Consider the following 20,640-nt stretch of genomic DNA (forward strand, 5'->3'; position numbering starts at 1 on the left):
CAGAAATATTACAAAGTACTGCTTATTAATTTATGGCAAGAGAGTTTAAAATCTACTTCAAAACGATTTGTCAGACGAAAGAAACTGCACGTGTCCCCGTGGACACTCGGGCCTCGGATGCAGGAGCATCCTACAGCCCTGGCCACACCCCACGAGTCCAGCAGACAGCTCTGCTGCCATGTTTCACAGAATGGGATTCCACTAAGCTTGCTTGCTTGTTTTTTGAGAGGGTTTCACGAAAAAGGAAAAACTGAAAGCCACCGCCCTAACGGCCTAACGCAGGTCTTAGCCCCGAGGCCCTGGCTGCTGTCTGCCATACTGTAAATGCCCGAATTCAATATTCACTTGACAAACACCTCCGTGCCATCGCTGTGCTGAAGCCACCGCGCGAAGGTCACTGTCCAGCGGGTGGAGGGAGCAGACAAGCCAGTGACACCGATAAATAATTAAAATGATGGTACGTCGTCGGCAGTGTCGCAAGGAGATGAAGCCTAGGCTGACGCTCAAGTGAAGGCCGGGGTGGTCAGCGCAGGGCTCCGGGGGGTGCTGCCCCAGGCCGGGGAGACCACGCTGGCAGCGGACAGTGCTGGGGGAGCCCACCGAGACCCCATGCGTCTGAGGGGCCGCGGGAGACTAGGGGAGGAAGCCTGCCAGCCCGGGGGCCGGAGCGAACCGCGAGGGGCGGAGTTTAGGCGGCGGAAGTGGGAGGGGCCGGGATGCAGGGGGCGGAGACGGAGGACGGTCACGGGGAGACCCTGGGGCCACAGCATGCTTGCGAAGAAAGAGCGAGGTTGGAAAGGCTAGGTTGGTATGTGTATGAAGCAGCTAGAGAGGACGTGCCCCGTGCCCCAGACCCCAGACCCCAGACCCCAGGGGCCTGAGCCACGTCCCCCCATGGTCACAGCCCGACACGTGCCTGCAGGTGCAGGTGTTTACTCGAAAGCTCCTTAATGCCCCAACTTCCCAACCTCAAAGGGCGGGTCCAGTATCGGCAGAGACAGCCTGGCCCTTCCGGGGTGTGGGAGCTGGGTGGGAGGGGAAGTCCTGGCGAAGCTGCTTGGTACTACAAAGTAAAAAAGAAAGAAAATAAGAGTAAACTTTAATTACAATAAAGCTGCCTTGTGCCAAACCCCCGGTTCAGGGACCGGAAGGCTCTCTCCCCTCTGCTCGGGAAGGCCTTACAATGCCACCAAGCTATGGTCACCAGCTCCCCAGGGTTCCGTTCCCACACTGGGGGATCCGGTGTGAATAAGCGTTTGGACAATTTGCCACAAGGCAGGTCATTGCATTTTTAAGCCTCTCTCACGTGCTAGGATGTTCTTCCTTTTCTTGAGGTAGAATCTGCCTCCCTGGACTCACTCCTGGTCCTGGTTTGCCCTCCACAGAGACCGAACTCTAATCCTTCCTTCACAGGGTGGTCTCTGGCTTTGGGCCACTCTCCTGAGAAATCGAAAAGACACACTTCTGGTTGACAAAGATTGCGAAAGTAGCATTGTCCAACTTCCTTAAAATAAAGCCACAAAACTAACTATATGGTGAGAACACACATAATAAAAGTATAAAGTGTGAAATGAGTCCAACAGTTAAATGAGTCCAAATGATCTCACCGACAAGGTTAACTGAACACAAAATATTTCTGAATGGTGATTTATTAGTCACTCAAACTAGGCCGACGACTAGGTGAGGCCGTGCAGCTTGTGAAAAGGCTGCTCCCCAAAGCCGGTCCTGAGTCACTGCAGGACTCATTTCCCATAGAAACAGTTTGTTCCTGGAGCTCCCAGGTCCCCAGGAGCCGGAATCTCCTGCTCAGCACAAACATGAAACATCTCTGTGGACACACGTTCTGAGTTTGTGCCTGGATCCTCTCACCAGCCCCGACCGTGGATGGGGTAAGGTGACCCCAGGAAGCATGTGTCAGGAACTGGAGGGTCCAGGGCTGAGATGCGGAGCAGGGCACCGTGAGCCTCGGTCTGCAGTGAGGCAGACCTCAGAGCCTGGGCCCCAGCCTCTTAACTTGGTGTCTATGTGACCCTCTTTCTGCCTGCGTGCTTTTACCTGTAAAGATGGCTGAATATAATACATACCTCCTGGAACTAACGTGCAAAATAAATGAGATCACTTTTTCTTCTTATTTGTAATCAGAAAAGAAATTGAAGATGGAAAATAATAAAAGCATGGAAAAACTCAATAGGACACATACAACTGTCTGGTGCAGTCCCTGAAATTGAAGGCGTGCTCAAGAAATAGCGACCTTGCCCCCTCCCTGCTCTGCCACAGAGGGACTAATGAGGGAGGGGCCCATCCTGAGTGGCCCGGGGCCTGAGGCAGGAAGAGAAGTAGGGACTTGGGGGTGGGGAGCCCCAGCAGGGCAGGGGGACCACTGCCACCAGCCAGGACACCACTTCCTTAGAAAGGACACAGCGCTGTGAGTCTGGGGCTTCCCACACTTGGGAAGTTTAACTTTCCAAAAATTGTAAAATGAAGCATATAATAAAACTCCCCGGGGTTCCTGCGTCTACCGCTGATAGAAGAAAACTTTAGAGATGAATAAAGCTTAATAATTATGATTAAATTGAACATTTTAAATAAACTTCTCAAATGTATAAATGTCCTGCAGAAATGAATGCCTTCTAGCAGAAAAGATGAATGAGCGCACAGGAGGAAGGTGAACGTGAACAGAACACTGTGAAAGCCGCTCACTTGACCCTGGAGTAGGCTACAGGCCCTATCTCCTTTCATTAGGGAAGCTTTTCCCACTCCTAGCCTAAGCTGATTAAATGACATGATTATTGTTGTACATAAGACAGGCAACATAAGTCCTGTTACTAAAAAAGTAAATCCCCAGACACAGACTGTAGGATCTGTCTGGCCTCAGCTTCAGGTATCTGCGCATTTCTTGTACTTCCCACGGCTGGACTGACCCCAGCCGGCGAACGGTGACTAGCGTCACCTTCCAGGCCGAGCCCCGCCACATATCTGCCACCCTGTCTAAGGCTCATGACTGAAGTCTGTAGTTGTTGGACAACAGAAAGCCTTGATTTCTCTTTAGCTTACAATAAAGCGGGTAACGTTGAACCCCGTGACTCCCCAGCTCTGGCAGTACTTGGGACCCACAGCCAGCAAATAAATGAAAATGAAGTGCTGATACATTTTGACAAATTATAAAATTCAACTCTCAACAGACAGAACAGAGTAATTAAAAACAAGTAAAAAAAACCAAAACTGTGAGCATAGGGCCTTTATGAGTATTATAAGAAATAAGGAACATTTGGAAGAAACTCTCCAAATCATTTTGGAGGGTTTTTAAAACTCACGGAACTAAAATGCTAAGGGTTACATCGAGAAGTATCTCAAGTGAAGTAGGACATCTCTGGCCATCTGCTTTTCGGGGAAGTCCCATTAAAAGAATCCCCTGAACAAAATCATTTAAAGGCAGAAAGTAAGCTTCCTCTTCATCCCACACCTCTCCAATTATCTACTAAACTTTTCCTAAGAAAGGGAAGTTTAGCAACTGAGCGTCTCACCCGAATTTGCAGAATTGCTCAAATTCAGCGAGAGCTCTACAATCTCCACTTGCTGGTTTACAAGCTAGTTCTACAAGGCAGGCAGCAGGTCTTTACTTGCTGGCGCAGGAATGCGAGGGGACGGGCGAGGGTGCTGTCACACCCAGCACGTCCCTGCAATAAACTGCTTCCAAACCCCAGGTGGCAGCCACTGGGAGGAATGGAGCGCTGCCCCCAAACTGGCCTCGACTAAACCCTCCCCCCACCCAGGGATGCAGAATGGCCAAGAAAACATCGTTACAAGTGAGCCAACAGCAAATACACTCCACATTTGAAAACTTTGTTAAAAATAATAAAAATATACATCAGAAATTGTGACTTACCACCATCAGACACAGTTGCAGACTGAAAGAAAAGAGAGAGAGACATGAGTTAATTGGGCCTCATGACAGGTCAGGAGATGACAGCACGTCCACGTGAGGAGCAAAAGCAGACTCTGGCCGTCCCCGTTCTGGGAGCGGGTGTCCAGGAGACCAGCCGCCTCACTGGGGCGCGTCCCTGCGCTTCCTGGGCGAGCCAGGGAGCAGGCCGGGCGGAAGCAGCCCATCTCCACTTGGGGACAAATCCCAACACGTTTGACGTCGCCGTCTTAGTAACAACCTCAGTGAGAACAGTGTTACAAACTTCAGTCTGATCAGCCCGGGCTGGAGTCCGTGACGCGCACCCACGTCCAGGAGGCAGGCACCCTGCCCACTGTCCATCCAGGGCCAGGCGCTGCCCTGGGCACATCACAGCCCTGCTCGGCGCTCTCACGCCGAGGCCCGGCCCGCGCAGGGGTGAAACCGCCCCGGTGGTAGCAGAGTAGGGGCTCGCCCACAGCCAACCCCGACCACCAGGCCCAGCCACCCTGAGTAGACGGATGGGGACAGGCCAGGACTGGAGGGAGGAGGCCATCGAGGGAGGTCCCGGAACGACAGGCGGGCTGGGCTCCCAAAGAGCTCTGAGCAATCCTCCGATGGGGACAGCTGAGCAAGGCCCCCTGGGGACCCACCTGCGGGTCAACAGTTCTGAGGTTGCAACCTAGGGAAGGTCACCTGGGACATGGAGGGAGAGGGCTCCAGAGAAGGAGTCGGGAAAGGGAAAAGCTGGGCGGAGGCAGGAGAGGGTGTCGGTGGCACAGACACCAGGGAGCCTTCACTGCGGGAAGGGGAGCGGGTTCAGTGCAGGGCAACCTGCTGCCTTGTTGACATGTCCTGGTCACAGCACAGGCACAGCTCCGAGAGCAGCGGGCAGGCGGGGCCCCAAGGCAGGGACAGGGGCCAGCGGGCCGTTGGTGCGGTGCCGGGCACCGGAGCGGACGTGCTGCCCTCTGCGTCTTTGCCCAGCGCTGGGCTGGGCGCAAGGAAACCTCCCAGCCATGCCCTAAGAATAAACCCACTGCAGAACCCCCAGGCCTTGCACGCCTTCCTCTTTGCAGAGGGAAAGGAGACCGGAGTGCATGGCGTCGGGGGTGAACGGGGAGCCCCTTCCCAAGTTCTGGGCCCCCCCAACAAGCAGAAGTCATGTTTTAAGACCCCTAAGGCCAAAGCCAAACAAGTGAGGACAGAGATGCCCCAGATTAGCTGCTTCCGGTGGAAGCCCCATCCCCCCGGGGGAGAGAAAGCACGTATTTGTGGCCGAATTTTGAAAAGAGCCACCACGTCAATTGCATCCCCTACTCACTGTTGGGCCCTCCCGTCGCCAGCGCCAGGGCCCCCCAGACCTTGCCTCCTCGACTTCACGGAAGACAAGGGACCCTCTTGGTCGCAGCCCCTCACCTTGTGGGACTTACACCTACCCTCCTGCCCCCAAGGGTCTGCCCTCTGACAGCGAGAAGAAGAGGCTTCCTGACGGTTTTAGGATGGGGCTCGTCAGCGTTTCATACCATCATGAGCCCTCGGTCAGAAATACTCCGGAACTATAACCTGGTACCTTATCCGTATATGTTTCAATAGTAAACACACAGGCTATCGTGCGTCCAGCTTTGAAACCTTCATCTTGCCAGACAGGCAGGCAGTGAGCAGGCCCCAGCGAGCCACCAGCCCTCACACACCAAGGGTCTGGTTTTCACCGGAGAAGCGCAGGGTGAGTCTCCTTCCCAGGGCGGATGAGTGCACTGTGGGAGGCTGTCCTTCTGCCCGTGCTCACAACAAATCACCTACAAACGTGTTGTAATTAAATAATATCAAAGGCAAATTACTCCCTTGAGATTATGAGAAGAAAATCTGCAAGGCCATACACAAAAGCAGAAATACTATCAATAATAATTTTGAAAAATAAGTCATAAAATGCAAAATCCACGAATGTGAAGGACGTGGCTCACTTCATGTTACAATCGTGACTAAAACTAAAGTCTCAGGCTTTAGCAGACTGAACAAAATGCACTAAAAAATCTCACACGTATCCCCAAAGTGAACTGAACTCAAGATCCAGGAAACAGGAGTGTGCCTGAAGCCAAGAAGGAGGTGGCAGCTGAGTGCAGGCAGCCCACGGGGAGGCGGGGTGGGCTGGGGAGCGTGGACACGGCGAGCAGGGCGGGCTCAGCGCATCTGAAGAGGCTCCAGCTGGGGGGCTGCCAGATTCCAGCGTGGGGGGTCACCAGACTCCAGCGTGGGGGGCCCTCTGGTGCAGTGTGAACAGATCCAGGTAAAGTTCCCCAAACGTGCTTCTAGAGCAATTTTAGATTTATAGACGCTTCTGTGCTGTGAAGCTAGCACAGAAACAAACATGCTTTCTAACGTACTGCTGCTCCACAGAAGCAAGGGGAACCCCTGAGGGAGGAGAGAGGGGGAGGGAACGGAGAGCAGCCGGCAGACGCCAAGGCCGCCAGGCGGGACGGGACGCAGGGCTGAGCGGCGCGTGTCCACTCACTCGGACGCTCGTGGGGCAAAGAGCCCCAACTCCGGCAGCTACAAACCAAATCCTCCGGGAAGGCCCACAGGAGTTCCAAGAGTGTGAGCCTGCCCAGACGTGAGCTCACAATTCAAAAATCCCCCCCCAAACCCAAGGAAACCCCACCACAAGAAAGAACCAGCAGAAATAGCAATTAACAGAATCTCAGACACTGGAAGGTTCTAATACAGATGTCAAATAACCATCTGAAATTGTGAAGAAATAAAAGTTGCAATAAAGAAAAGAGGAAGTAAGGTGGTAGATATGAAAAATAACCCAACAGAATGATTGACAATGAGAACTACAACTGCTGAAATTAAACACTCAGTAGAGAGGTTAACAGAGATTAGAGGTTGAAGAGAAAATTTGGGGATTGGAAGACAGACCTGAAAGAAATCACACGGATGGCAGCACAGAGAGGAGGCACAGGAAACAAGCAGCAGAGACTAGGCTGCACTGGGAGGGTGCACAGAGAGGAAATCCTGGCCAGCCTGCAGCAGGGCCAGCGAAACCCCCTCAGGAGTGAGAGCTGCTCTGCCCACAGGCCATCCCTCCGGGAACCTCTCCACGATGCCCACCAGGAAGAGGCATCCTGGGTCCAAGTCTCAGTTGTTCCGCATTTTCCGGGAGGGACTCAAAGTCTACAAGCCACAGCCTCAGAGCATGTACTTCCTTCCCTTTCCCCACTTTGGGTAGCTGTGCCAAGAGTGCCTTCCAAGTACTAGGCATCTGTGGAGCCACAGGCTGGTGGCCTCTGTGTGCTGAGGGTTCTCCCCGAGCGGCCGGATATCCCCGCCCACCCAAGGCCCTAAGCTCTGCACAGAAATCCTTGACGAGAGGCAAGTTCGCTCTGGGATGGCTCCTGACACGAATCAATGCAGAAGGATCACCGGAACTAGGTACGCAGCCCTGCCTCGCGTCTCCCACCTTCTCTATTCGCGACTTGTTATCCTGGCAACTGTCTCCATCCCAACCAGACGTTAATCGGAAAGTAGAGCTCTACGGAGACGCACCTTAATATCACCTGGACACAAAACTACTGCCCCCTCCAAGTTTCCATACTTTTGGGAAGTCGATGACGACTTCCTGACCAGATTACTTAATTTGCAAATAATGTATAATTATCATGAACCTAATTCTCCCATTTACTCTAATATTTATTCTATTTATAAGCGCACACCTGGGAGTGACAGAGCTGGGCCATCACGTGAACCGACATGAGATAGCCCCCAAAAGGGCCCGCGGGATCCCTAGTCAGCGTCTGATTCCTTGGCCGTTTTGAGAAGGATACGGAAGCAGGCTACGGAGCACAGCGCAGGGGCTTCAGTATCAGAGGAGGTGAGGCTGAAAGAGGTGACACAGCGCAGCACAGGGCGACAGATGCCGTCACGGGAGGGGGCGGGGGAGGGGGCCAGTGCCTGGCGTAGGGGCAGATGAGACGGTGCAGGCAAGCAACCTGCCGACGACAGCCTTGGGGGAAAGGCAGGCCACCCCCAAATCGTTTCTATTGACCTTGGGATCGGCACGTCCAATTCTGACCCAATTGCCCTTGTTGAGCCTGGCTTGCACTTTTCAAGCACATCCTGGTTGACGGGGGAAGCATCGAAAATGGCAAACATTCAGAAAGCCCCATAGATAATTCCCAAAGAAGATCCCCCACAAAGGGTGAGAGGCACTAACTGCAGCTCACCGTGGCTTTTAAAGTCAGGCATCCCCCAATTTCCTGGCCTGCTTAGAGCACTATAAACATTTTCACAAACTAAAACTTAACTCGCCTAACGTTTGTTCTGTTACTCAGTATAATTTGTATCAACGTGTTTTCATTAGCCTGTACTTCTTGGGTTCTTCCCACATTCCCATATCACACGCTCTTCTTACAAAAACTGCAGCTGCAGAAAACAAGCTGCCGGTTAAAAGGTGCCGGAAAGTGAGCATTTTTCTGTGCTTGCAGTTTAAACACATACATACCATAACTAAACAGCTCTAAAAAGGTCTATGATATGTCTCCAAGACTGGGGTTTACACTAACGTAAATACATTTGCTTTTAAAAGCTTACAAAGTATTTTCGATACGTAATTTAAGTTCAAACAATCTCCATACCTCAGGTCAGCCTCTTAAACCTGATAGTTCAGTGTTAGCTGATTTGGATCTATTCCCAGCAGGAAATGTGTGTGGGCCACACATGTGCACAGATATTTTATTTTTAATTAATGTTTTGAACGTTCTAGATAATTTCTATGAAGAGTGCTATATGATTCTGGTTTACCAAGGCCGAGTCGTCAGTAACATTTGACAATAGCAGTTATGAGAATATATCATTTTCTAATGACGCGATACATAGTAATATACAGATATATATTTTCAATTTTGAGCTACTGACAAAATTTCCTACTTTGAACATAAGAAATATTAAATAACCATCTCTGGTTCTTAAAATAAGAGACCAAAGGCTTGTAACTTGCCTAAACATTTTGAAAAAAGAGATAATCCCAATGATGAAAGCCTTAAGAATCTAACAATTCAATTTGCATCTAATTGATATTTATTTGGCCTTTTAAAAGCTTGATCCTCTTAGTTGTTTTCTTTTAATATTTATTTATTTGATTTTTATTTGGCTGCACCGGGTCTTAGTTGCGGCATGCGAGATCTTTAGTTGCGGCATGAGAACCCTTAGTTGCGGCATGTGGGATCTAGTTCCCTGACCAGGGATCGAACCCAGACCCCCTGCACTGGGAGCGCGGAGTCTTAGCCAACGGACCACCAGGGAAGTCCCGATCATCTAAGTTTTAAAGCGACTGCTCGCTGGACGGAGCACAGAAGACAGCAGGTGGTATGGGGCAGGAAGACCACAAGGGGCGGGATGAAGGGCCATCGGACAAGGGACGGAGGGCCACTCTGCTGGTCCCACCCACATGCCAGCCTGCCCTCTGCTCCGAGAGCTCAGAGGCCTTCACAGCAGGCCACGACCCTCCAAGGAGCTATCAAATCAATTCACTGCATCGTTAGCAGCATTTGTGAAGAAATGAGATAAGATGGGATAGAACAACGAAAGCAAAACACCACGAATGCCCCGGGGTCTCCGCTGTTTTAGAGCCCGGCCTCACGCGCACGCGAGCACACACACCCCGTGTGTCCTGATGTGACACGCATCTCCTGCGCAGGCTGTAGTCCTGGGGTGGTGCGTGGAGAGCACCTGTGCAAACGTGGGGAAGCCGTGTGTGAACGGCTCTGAGAGCAGAGAGGCAACCTCTCCCTCCCCTTGGCCTGGAGCACCCCAACCGGTCCCTAGCGCTCACCTGCAGCCTCACCTGGAGAGCCCACTACCTGGGCTGCAGCTTCACCCACGCCTTCTCCAGAGAAGCCTTCCACAGCCACGACGCCCAGTACTCCGGTTACATACAGGACACAGGGCTGACCTCCCATAGACCTCGAGGGGCCCGAACCAAAGGGGCAGTGCCCGCGCCCCAGCCCACCCAGGATCCACAGCATTGCACACACACCCCCCGCACTGTTCCTTCCCAGCAGCTTCAGCCAGAGATAGCTGGACGCAAGGCTCACGTGCAGCAAGGAAGAGTTCTAGGTTCAAACCACGACTTCACAGCAGAGGGTCTCTGCAATCCAGAGGCTGTGGTGACAGCAGGACGACAGCACCACAGGTGTGTTCAGCGCTGCCCAGCGACCAGCGGGGTGGCCGGACACAAGGCGGGCCGGGGCTCACCAGGCAGCTCACAGCGCTTCCTGTGAGGGGTGGGGACAGGCAGTGGGGGCCTGCAGTCGGAGGGCGCAGGGGCCCCGGCTCAGAATGCAAGCTGTGCGTCTCGTGTGTGTGTGTGTGTGTGTGTGTGTGTCCCAAACAGCTCTTCAATCTCCAATAAAATCAGAAGAAACCGAAAACCCACAATCACAGCATTTTCCTAAGAATTTAACAGCAAGTATTTCCACTGTGCCCTTGGAGAAGCCTCAGATCATTCATTACAAAAACTTAAAAGTGCAAAGGAACACGGACGAGGTAGCACACGGGTGCCACACCAACGCTAGGGGTTTGGGGTGAGCATCCAACTTTACACGAGAACCCTCTGGCCTCACTGCTGAAATGAAGACGAAGACCCCCTCCACACTGGCCAGCCCAGCGGAAGAAAGATCCGCATCCCCACCGTGTAGACAGGGCGGGAAGTCTCAGAGGGTCTGGGACAACTTTCATGTCTGCATCCCCACAAGACAGCCGGACTCCTGCAAGTCAAGTTAACGTAAACGCTGGCCTCCTGGGATGCCCTGGGCAGGAAGTGGCACTGAGTATAGCCTCAGACAGGCTCGCTCACCGGGAGCTCCTTCTGGATAAAGAGTCCACAGAATCCGAAGCCCCCTCTCTTCTGAACTTGGAGCCCAAACCCAGGAAACGTTTGAAACGTTTTCTCATGGAGGCCAAGATGCAGCCACCGCTTGAAAACCTCTACTCGGCAGAGCTGGAGCCCCTGCTCCCCAGGCGGGCCAGGGGCAGTGGCAGGGGGCGCCGGCCCTGGGGGTCAGGGAGCATGGGAAGTGGGGAACGCACTGAGACGGCTTCCACTCACTCAACAAAACGCGCACTCCTCCAGACGCAGGGTGCCTACCACAAACCTGCAACCCAGGAGCTTATGCGAGGGGCTGGAGATTAATCCAGAAAGTCAAGTCCCCACCGTCCCGGGGAGGCAGGTGTCCCGGAGCGCATGGCACAGAAGGGGGCCAACGTGGGGCAGAGCGAGCAGGGCCCCCAAGGCCCCAGGTGGGAGAGCCAGCGGGCGAGGAAGTATAAGGTCAGACAGACTTGGAGGGTCTCGGAGGGTCGAGCCCAGGGGCCTGCTGACCGCAGGGCTCCGGGGTCGGGGACCCCGGCAGGAGCAGGGCTGGGCCCTTCCCCCAGGCCTCCCGCACGTCCTAAGGGACGCATCTCCAGATCTGCAGAGGGGGGGTGGGGAGGGCAGCCTCGAAGTAGCAGCAGGACGCTGGGACGCAGACAGGTCCTGCTGTTTCAGGAGGGGGTGGGCCCAGCTTCCACACCTGCCAGATGAGAACCGTGTGCTCAGAGTCGAGGGGAGAAGCGCTCACTGAGGGGACCCGGGAGAAAGGAGCCGCCTGCGGCCACGCAAACAAACAAGAGAAAGTAGGGACAGGACGCAGGGGAAGCCCAGTTCCAGGTGACCCAGCCCCTTACAGAAGAAAGGGAAGATGTGAACAAAAGGGAAGATGGTCATTTCCCTCAAGTATACTAGGAGGCCTTCTTCTTCTACAGATAACAAGAATCAGAGCGTTAAAAAGGGAGAAAAGAATTTGTGCAGCCCACAGATCAAGTGGGGTACAGTGGACGGTCCTGGACAGACCAAAGCCACTGCCCCATGCAGTTTTCAGGTGAAGAGACCTGGGGCAGAGCAGGCCTGAGCGACTGGGGTGCACCCAGCACGACGGGATGCCCGCTGGCAAAGACCGCTGGGCACGCAGCCCAGTGCCACCCCGGCTCTGGTCAGGACCACCCAGGGCGGCAGAAGCAGGAGAAGCCGACGTGGGGGGAGAGGCCAGTGAGCACAGGTCAGCTCATCTGAGCTAAAAAGAAACTTGTCAACTGAAGGGCTCCCCGACAGCCCAGCAAGCTTCTCCCGGAGAGGTTCAGAGAGCGGGCCCCGCGCCTCAGACACGCCAGCCCACAGAAGGGCGCGAGCTCAGACCTGCCCCTGCCCACGCCGCCCGCAACCAGCAGAGGGCCAGCCGGGGTCCTGGCGTGCGCTCTGCAGGGAAGGGAGCTGCGGCCCACGCCTGGCCACCCTGCGCCTCCCGCTTTGGGTCCTCACTGCCCCAGCACACGGAGCTGCCTTCCTCCGGGGCTCCTCCCTGAGCAGCGGCCCACGCCTGGCCACCCTGCGCCTCCCGCTTTGGGTCCTCACTGCCCCAGCACACGGAGCTGCCTTCCTCCGGGGCTCCTCCCTGAGCAGCGGCCCACGCCTGGCCACCCTGCGCCTCCCGCTTTGGGTCCTCACTGCCCCAGCACACGGAGCTGCCTTCCTCCGGGGCTCCTCCCTGGGATGCACTGCTCAGCTTCGCATCCTCTCAGCTGCGCCTGGACCGCGCCATCCCCTCAGCGGGCGCCCGCAGCCTTGACCGCCATGCAGCCCGCCCGCTGCGGCCGGTCCTGACACCTCCCTGCTCAGCGCCGCCCAGAAAAGACTATTGTACCGTTTTTTACAGGGCAGCCTTTATTTTCAAATCCCACCCAGAGCCCAGCGCACGCAGGGGTAAAGCCCCTGGTGTCAGGCAAGCTCTCTCCCCGGGACTCCAGAGCCCAGAGGCACCTGCCTGGGCAGAGGGAAGGCCGCACGGAGCTGCCACACCCGACTCTCCCAAAGACCGCCCAAGTGCGACGCGGCAGAACCTGTATGCACGCCCGGGACCCACAGGGCTGAGCGCCCTCCCGGAGCAGCCGGGCCACCGGAGTGGACGCCCAAGCAGGCCAGACATCTCCGCCCGGCGGCACTGGGTGCTGTGGACACGGACTGTGGGTCTGGCGCAGTGAGAGCAGAGCGGGGACGCAGGGTCAGGTCGGCCGAGGTGGTGCCCACGGCGGTGCCCGGGGCCCTGACCTCACGGGGGGCTGCTCCCACAGCCCAGAAGGTGGTGTGGAGCCTGCCGCGGGCTGCGGTGGCGCGGGGTCACCAAGCTCTCCGGCCCGGCCCTCTGCTTGGTAGGGTTGCCTCGCCGGACGGCACATGGCCAATTCTGTCGCAGCCCTCCTGGGCCGCAGCCCGGCCACAGCACGGAGCACCGCCGCGGCCCCCCACCCCAGTGAGCCAGTCAGACACGGCAGGGGCGCTCGGGCACCGCTCCAAGGTCCGCAAGGGGGTCCAGAGAGGGAGCCCACTAAGCTTTCCTTCTCCCGCAACAATTTCTTGTGCCTCCTCAATGTGCGATCTTACTAGCCCCTGAGGCTGCAACAGCCCATCGTAGTGCGGTTTAAATATGATAGATAGATCGCGTCGTTTTGGCAAAGGGGCAGATACATTTCAAAGTCTACTTATGTTGGACCTCATTCCTAAAAGATGGGGAGGGCTTCCCTGGTGGCGCAGTGGTTGAGAGTCCGCCTGCCGATGCAGGGGACGCGGGTTCGTGCCCCGGTCCGGGAAGATCCCACATGCCGCGGAGCGGCTGGGCCCGTGAGCCATGGCCGCTGAGCCTGCGCGTGCGGAGCCTGTGCTCCACAGCGGGAGAGGCCACGGCAGTGAGAGGCCTGTGTACCGCAAAAAAAAAAAAACAAAGATGGGGAAACCAACAGGTTCATCTGGCCAGTGAGGGCCTTGCGTTCCTGCCAGGTCCACATCCATCAGCTTCCCTGTGCGCTTCTTAGATGGCTACGGGAGATGTCTCCTCTCAAGGCTCACGGGTTCTCCTCTCCAAGATGGAAGGCGCTACGAGAGACACAGCGCCCTTCCCAAGTCACGTGCACACTGTGGACGGGGCCCTAGGGTTCCCGTGACACACCCATGGTAGAAATGGACAATCTGAGGCTCGGGGGAGGCACAGAGCCGGCAAGGGGAGGGCGGCCTTCCCACACGGGCCCCCAGCCCTACTGCCCTTCACCCCAAGACGTCTCTCACTAGGACTGACCTGGAGGCCACGGTGCTTTCTGCCCCCTTTCCCACCGGCCCGCGGGCAGAGCCGGCCAGAGCCGGAGGACTGCACACTGCCCTGCCACCTTCCAGCCCATTTCCTATTGCTTAAAATATGACCTTACCAACCAGATTTTGTTATTTGCTGGGTTGAGCATTTGCAAAATTTCAAAATGAATCCAAATCGTTTATGTAGGCAAGGAAAAGGCAGATTTCTAGTGATGTTTTTTTTCACTCAAAAAACATTTTCTAAAACTTGCTTCTATATACCATGGGAACGAAAATGCAGCCTACATATATGTACAAGTTAGTAACTGGTCAATTGGTGCATATATCGGACACAGTGTATCCAAAGTTCCCTCTTCCACCAGGACGTGAAATGGAATGGACAGGAAACGTCAGTACTCCCGCAGAGAGGGCCAGAGGCAGGCAGGCAGCAGGCTCTCTCGTAAACATCGAAGCCACCAGCCCACCCTCTCAAGTGAGTTTTATCAGTACAAGGAGTTTTCAAAATACATAGTAAATATTTTTAAAATCCATTAAAATCTGCACTTCCTTCACAGGCAGGACTCTTGGCCTGTCCAGCAGACCTACTTCTATTTTCTATTTAAAGGGAATGATGCAGTCATTTTCCTAAACCCAACACCCAAACCAGTCACTTCTGAGCAAGGAGTTCCTCCTGCTGTTCTCGACAGAAGGCTCTAACTAGACATCAGGAGAACATTTTAAGATGAAACAACTCTCAGAAAAGAATGAATTTCAACTGGTACCCAGTAACTGGGAACAATCTTTTGTAAATAATTTAAATTTATGTTTGCCTTTACATCAACACAGCACAGCCACAAGAGGAAATTAAAAATTATTTTTTTTATTTAATCTCAAATCTTTTAAAAACATTTTATAGTAAGTTCAACTCTATAAGCTTAGATACTAATCAATCATTCCACACGATTGCCGGTAAGTAGTTCCCCATGTATGTATATGAAGCGGAACCAGCTCATTACATTTTAAAATGCTAGATATATGCAACCAAACCACTTTGCTGTACAGCCGACACTAACACGTTGTAAATCCATTTTAAAAAAGAAAACTACACTTCAATTTTAAACAAGAGAAAATGTTAGCTATGAAACAGTAATTTAAAGAGTAAGAAAAACTGTAATACAGGTATCTGGTCGAAACTGAATATCTCAACAAAATTAATTCACTCATCTTCAAAATCTATTACAATCACGATGGTAAGGGCAAGGAAACATGGATGCTCTCTGTAAGGCTGACTTAGGATGCGGGCAGCGTCCCCCCGAAAGGTTGGGGGGGGACCCGGTGTGACCGACCCCCAACCCAGCCTCGCTCTGGGTGTTGGTCTGTGGTCCCAGAGCCGGGCTTTTACCTCCACGGGACTCACTTCAGGCTCCATGATGTAGACACAAGAAAGACATTTTCAAAGTTTACACTTAAAAGCTACCATTCTCTAAACAGGCTGAAAATAAAGCAGTAACCAAGATGCCAAGTTTCCTTTAAACAATTCCGTTTAAGTGACGAGAAACATCTGGAGTAGCTTACCTGCTGACTGTTTAAAACGTGAGTCTCCTTTGGCAACCCTTTTTCCAAATTCATCTTAAGACAGGAGAACTTCTGACCCGCACCAGGCACGCAGCTCTAAAACACACCATGCAGCCCCGCCACACGCCTGTGCACGTCAGAAAGTTTAAAGACATTTCAGATGAAGTTCCATCCCGCTCCCTCCGTAACCCATGGCAACAGGACACTGCAGGAAGCTGTGGTTTGCCAGGGATTCAGACTCTATCTCAATTGTCTCGTACAAAGAAAAAAAAAACCCGTTTACATAAATCACGCTGTGAGATCATTTTAAAAGTATTTCCTCTACCAAATCAGAAGAATAAACCTTCAGCTGATGGGGTAACGGCTCAGTCGGCACAGCAGCTGCAGAGAACTTGTTTTTAGCAGCGTGGTGCAGTGCGCCGGCTAATTACAGAGGCTCACGAGTCTATTGTGAGCTCCACGTGCACGCGTGTGCAGGGCCAGCCCTGGGAACCTGCCGTGTTCCTAAGACCTGTCTCGGGGCCTCGGCCCCCGCTCCACGATCTGCCGTCTGCCTCCCAACACCTGACACAACCTGAACGCGAGGGGGCCATGGCAGGTCCTGGTTTTAAAAGGCAAGAAGGAAAGAAAAAGAAAACTGTTTCCAGAACCTAGGTATCACTGCAGAGCTACCTGCTACCTTTCTGGACATTCGGGATAAACTGCTCTCCCCAAGGTGCTTCCCTGTCAAAACCTCTCCGCAGCAGGTGCCCGGGGTCTCGTCTGAGGGGCTCCAGGAACGGCCCTCGCTCCTGGCGTGTTAGACCGGGAGGACCTCGGCACACATCCTGTCCCGGGCTGTGGGCGCAGTGGTGCCCATGGGCCAGCGGGCGGGGATGATGGGCTGGGGGTCAGGCCGCCAGCCGGAACGCGCCGAGCCCACCTTACTCTGTTTCCGTGGGAGAAACTCGCACACGGCCAGCGTGAGTGTTCTGTGCACGGGCAGAACTCTCAGAGATAACCAGCGGGCACTGGCTCGGGCTTCCTCAGACAGGCTTTCTCACATAATAAATGTACGGAAGCAGGAGAGGGGAAGGAGCAGAGGCTGCCACGGTCACCCTCTCCGCCACCACGGAGCACAGGAACAGGCCAACGGGGGATGCCGGATGCCGGGGGCTGTGATGAGTCAGCGAGGGGGTGGGGGAGACCTCGCCGGCTGGCGGACTGGGGGGAGGGCTGTGTGGAGGGGCAGGGAGGGGACCCGCAGCCCCGCCTCTCCCTCTGTGCAGCTGCCCCCACCCCGGGAGGGGGGCTCCAGGACGTAAGAAGCCACTCCTTCCAGCTCCCGGGGTCCCCGGTGCCCGCCTGGCCTGGAGGGGCTTCGAACCCTCTCCTTGGCAGGGCCTCACCTTTAAAGAAAGGGGGGGTGCCCTTACAAACGAGGCCCTCTGGGCACACAGACGTCATGGCGGGAGGAGCTGTGAGGTATGCGCTGCAGGCCTGCAGGGCTGAGACACGGGGCTAGACACAGCGACATCCTTTCCACTGCCCAGCCTCCCCTTCCAGCACGCACACACGCACCCATCCACGTGCACACCTTCACACACGCACACACGCACCCATCCACGTGCACACCTGCACACACGCACCCATCCACGTGCACACCTTCACACACGCGCACACGCACCCATCCACGTGCACACCTGCATGCACCCATCCACGTGCACACGTGCACATAAGCACATGTCCAGAGAAAACCCGCTGGAGGGCTCTGGAATGACAACCATGGGGTCTTCAGTGATCAGTTGAGCCCGTGACTCTGTGACCTGATTATCCTCCTCGCTGATTTCCGATTCACAGGGTTTTGGCGGAGGTGCTGGCCTCCCAGCCAGAGCGGGGGCCAGCAGCATCCTAGCCCCAAAGGCCCACCAGACAGACCCTGGAGATGACCACCAGGGACCAAGACGGGAAACAGACTGCAAGACAGGCCACGCCCACAGGGCAAGCAAAGGACCTCCTGTGACCCTGGGAAAACCTAGCACCCAGGTGCTGGGCCGCCCAGGTTACCACTTCGGTGTCAAACTTGTCTTTATTTTAATCATTTCAGACAGAAATATATGTGTCCCTGCAGAAGCAGAACAATTTCACTTTGCGTGTTTATCACGTTCAGCCCAAAAAGCAGCCCAGGACCATCAGGGTCCAGGTGCAGCTGTCCCCTCTGGGTTCTTCTGTCCCTCAGGCTTTCTCTGTCTCCTCCTTTGCTGTCCGTAAGGCAAGGAGAGGAAGGGGTGGGGCGAGAATCTGGCCACAGAATCCCCGGTACTAGATGGTGTCCTGGGCAGCCCAGAGCCCAGCTCACTTCCTGGGGAAAGAGAGGTGCCCGGAGCTCCTGGAACAAGTGACCAGGACATTCTGAGCACCAACCACACCCACCATTGCATCCTCCTTATTCTGGTGGGAGTGTTGACCTGGGGCCAGGGGGCGGCGGCTTCAGACCCGGGGCCACAAAGCCCAGCACAGCCCCTGACAAACCCAGCAAGTGCTGGTTCGGGCAGGAGAAGAAAAGGCTGGTGGCAGCGGACGGCGTGGAGCTGCCCAGCTCGGCCTTGACAGGACAGCCCCCTCTGTGAGCTGAGGCCAGCCATCCTGTTGGCACCTCCACAAGAGAGCAAATGGCCGGAAAGCAGGGGGGTCTGGGGGGCACCCCGGCCTGGAAGCCCAACGACAGCACCCGCGGGCGAGTCCTGCAGCTGGAGGAACACAGAGGCCTCTATTCCCTGGGGCCGCACCTGCCCGGGGGTCCGTCCTGAGCTAAAAATGGCATGAGAGTCCCTGTGGGGTGCGCAGACCCGGGTCAGGGCAGCTCAGGGAGTATGCTGGGGAGGGGTTCCGGCCAGAAGGGACAGATGAGAGGCAGGGGAGGGCGTCCAGCAGGAACTGGGGACCCTGGCGAGCTGCATCCCAGGGCCAGGGGCTGCGGGTGGGGTCTCAGGGCCAAAGAGCTCCTTCTTCGTTGTGGGTTCCTTGCAGTCACCTGTCTCCCCAGGAGCCTCTCACCAGTCACCATCCCCCGCCCCACGCCAGTGCTGCAAAAGGGAGGGCACATTCTCCTTAATACCCTGGACCCACCAGGGCTTCCCGAGGCTTCCGCCCAGCCCCGGGCACAGTTGGGCCTGGAGGGGACAGACACGCGCTTTACTCAAGGTTCAAAGTAACCAAGGGAGATGAGCGCAGACAAGCTCAGAGACAGGCCTATGTCAGCCTGCCCGGCCCCCCGCCCCTTCACGAGGGCAAGGACGCCGGCGAGGGCCAGACCACCCTCACTCGGGGATGCCCAGACTTCCCGAGGAAGAGGCTAAGTGGGTAAAAGGCACAACCGGAGGAGGGTGCACAGCGACCGTGGTGACCGCCATGGGGAGATGCTCAGGAAACGCGGCCTCACCTGCCATCCCAGCTCCTCTCCCCAGGCCTCCCGCGGCCGCCTCAGGGCCTCGGCTGTGACCCCTGTGGGCGGGGACCCTCGAGTCTCCCCACAGCGCTGCCGAGGTGAGAAGTCTGACCATGCGCCATCTACCTGGCCCAAGCCCCCCACTCCCCAACCCCTCCCCTCACCCGAACCACCATGCGGCCCAAAGGGTAATCCTAACTGTCCCCCTTCCTGCCCCGACACCCCTACTGTTCATTCTCGGCTTAGCAGCCAGAGGGACCCTTTCCAAACCCTGAAGCTGCCCTGCCCACCTCCTACTCCCCGCAGCACCCGTGCCCCACCTCCCGCCCCTCATGTCCATCCATCCCTGCTGGGAGGCCAGCTCCTCCGGGGCAGGGGTTGGTGTCAGTTTTGTCCAGTGCTGTCCACAGAGCCAGAATAACGTCAGCACACGGTAGGCGTTCAAAAACCAGTCACCGAATGAGGAGACACTCAAGGTACTGAGAAAACCTAGTATATGAGTGGCCCTGAGTTAATAGGATCTTAAAGAGAATTAAGATAATTTCCTATGTGCATAGTTTAAAGAGTAGACTAGCATGTCAAAAACCAAAAAAAGCAAAAACTGGCGGTCCAGTGGTTAAGACTCCGTGCGTCCAATGCAGGGGGAGCAGGTTCAATCCCTGGTTGGGGAACTAAGATCCCACACGCTGTACAGTGTAGCCAAAAACAAAAACCAAAAAAACCAAAAACAAAAAACTAAATTAAATTTTTAAAAAAATAAGCAAAAACTTCAAAGTTAAATTCCCCTAGAAATAGGAAAACAGCAAAAGTAAGAAAGGGGTAAAAAGAGCTTGTTTTGAAATGTCTGAGTTGATTTCACCCTGGATAATGGGACTTCTGGAAATCGCCCAGAGTGTCCCAGAGGTGAGCCAGAGGTGGGAAGGAGTGAACCAAACCAGACAAGTGGCCACAGCTGGCAACCGGGCTCTCAGTCTCAGGTCTGAGGCCCAGCTTGGGGTCCTGCTGCCTTTGCTGTAGGGGGTCAGTCTCAGGGGCCAGCCCAGCACAGCTCAGGGAGCTGGTGCAAAGCAGCTCACTCGACCTCAGCCTCAGCATCAGAGGGACCAGGCGAAGTCCCCTACCCCCCAAAGCCCCCTCTCCCTCCAGAGCAGAGAAGTCTGGACAAGTGGCCAGGCAGGGAACCGCGTGGCCTCAGCGCCCCCTGCTGTCCAGGCCGGGCACTGCCAGTCCTGCTAACAAGCCCTGGGCCCGCTCAGGTGAGAGCAACCAGCACAGGCTGCCTTTGACGGCCAGGAGGAGGCAGGCACGGAGAAACTCCTGCCAACGGCCAGCAGTGGCTCAGCCAGCTCCACGCACAACATGGGTCAACAGCCTCCAGGGGGTGACGGGGAGGGGCAGCTCCCGGAAACTGGGCTGGGGCACTGTTCCCTTTTAGGCCTGCACTGCTCAGCTTGGGACCCCTGCACCCGGGTCCCACTTTGAGGCCCTGGGAGCCTTGAAGATGTCCCACAAACGCAAGGCGCTCTTTCTGAGACCGGCTCTACACACTGCAGGCAGAGGCGGGCCTGCAGTGCAGACTCCACT

The 20,640-nt window shown here is 55.3% G+C and overlaps 1 protein-coding gene across 1 annotated transcript in view; it reads right to left on the reverse strand.

Moving 5' to 3' along the window:
- Positions 1-20,640, reverse strand: part of LOC112399786 (regulator of G-protein signaling 12-like) — a 95,430-nt gene that overhangs the window by 47,750 nt on the left and 27,040 nt on the right. Inside the window, exon 4 of the mRNA XM_024745156.1 lies at positions 3,887-3,908. Coding sequence (XP_024600924.1) covers positions 3,887-3,908 — 22 coding nt within the window. The remainder of the gene's footprint in view (positions 1-3,886; positions 3,909-20,640) is intronic.

This window comes from Neophocaena asiaeorientalis, unplaced genomic scaffold (genome assembly GCF_003031525.2).
Source record: "Neophocaena asiaeorientalis asiaeorientalis breed wild unplaced genomic scaffold, Neophocaena_asiaeorientalis_V1.1 scaffold65, whole genome shotgun sequence".
Taxonomy (NCBI): domain Eukaryota; kingdom Metazoa; phylum Chordata; class Mammalia; order Artiodactyla; family Phocoenidae; genus Neophocaena; species Neophocaena asiaeorientalis.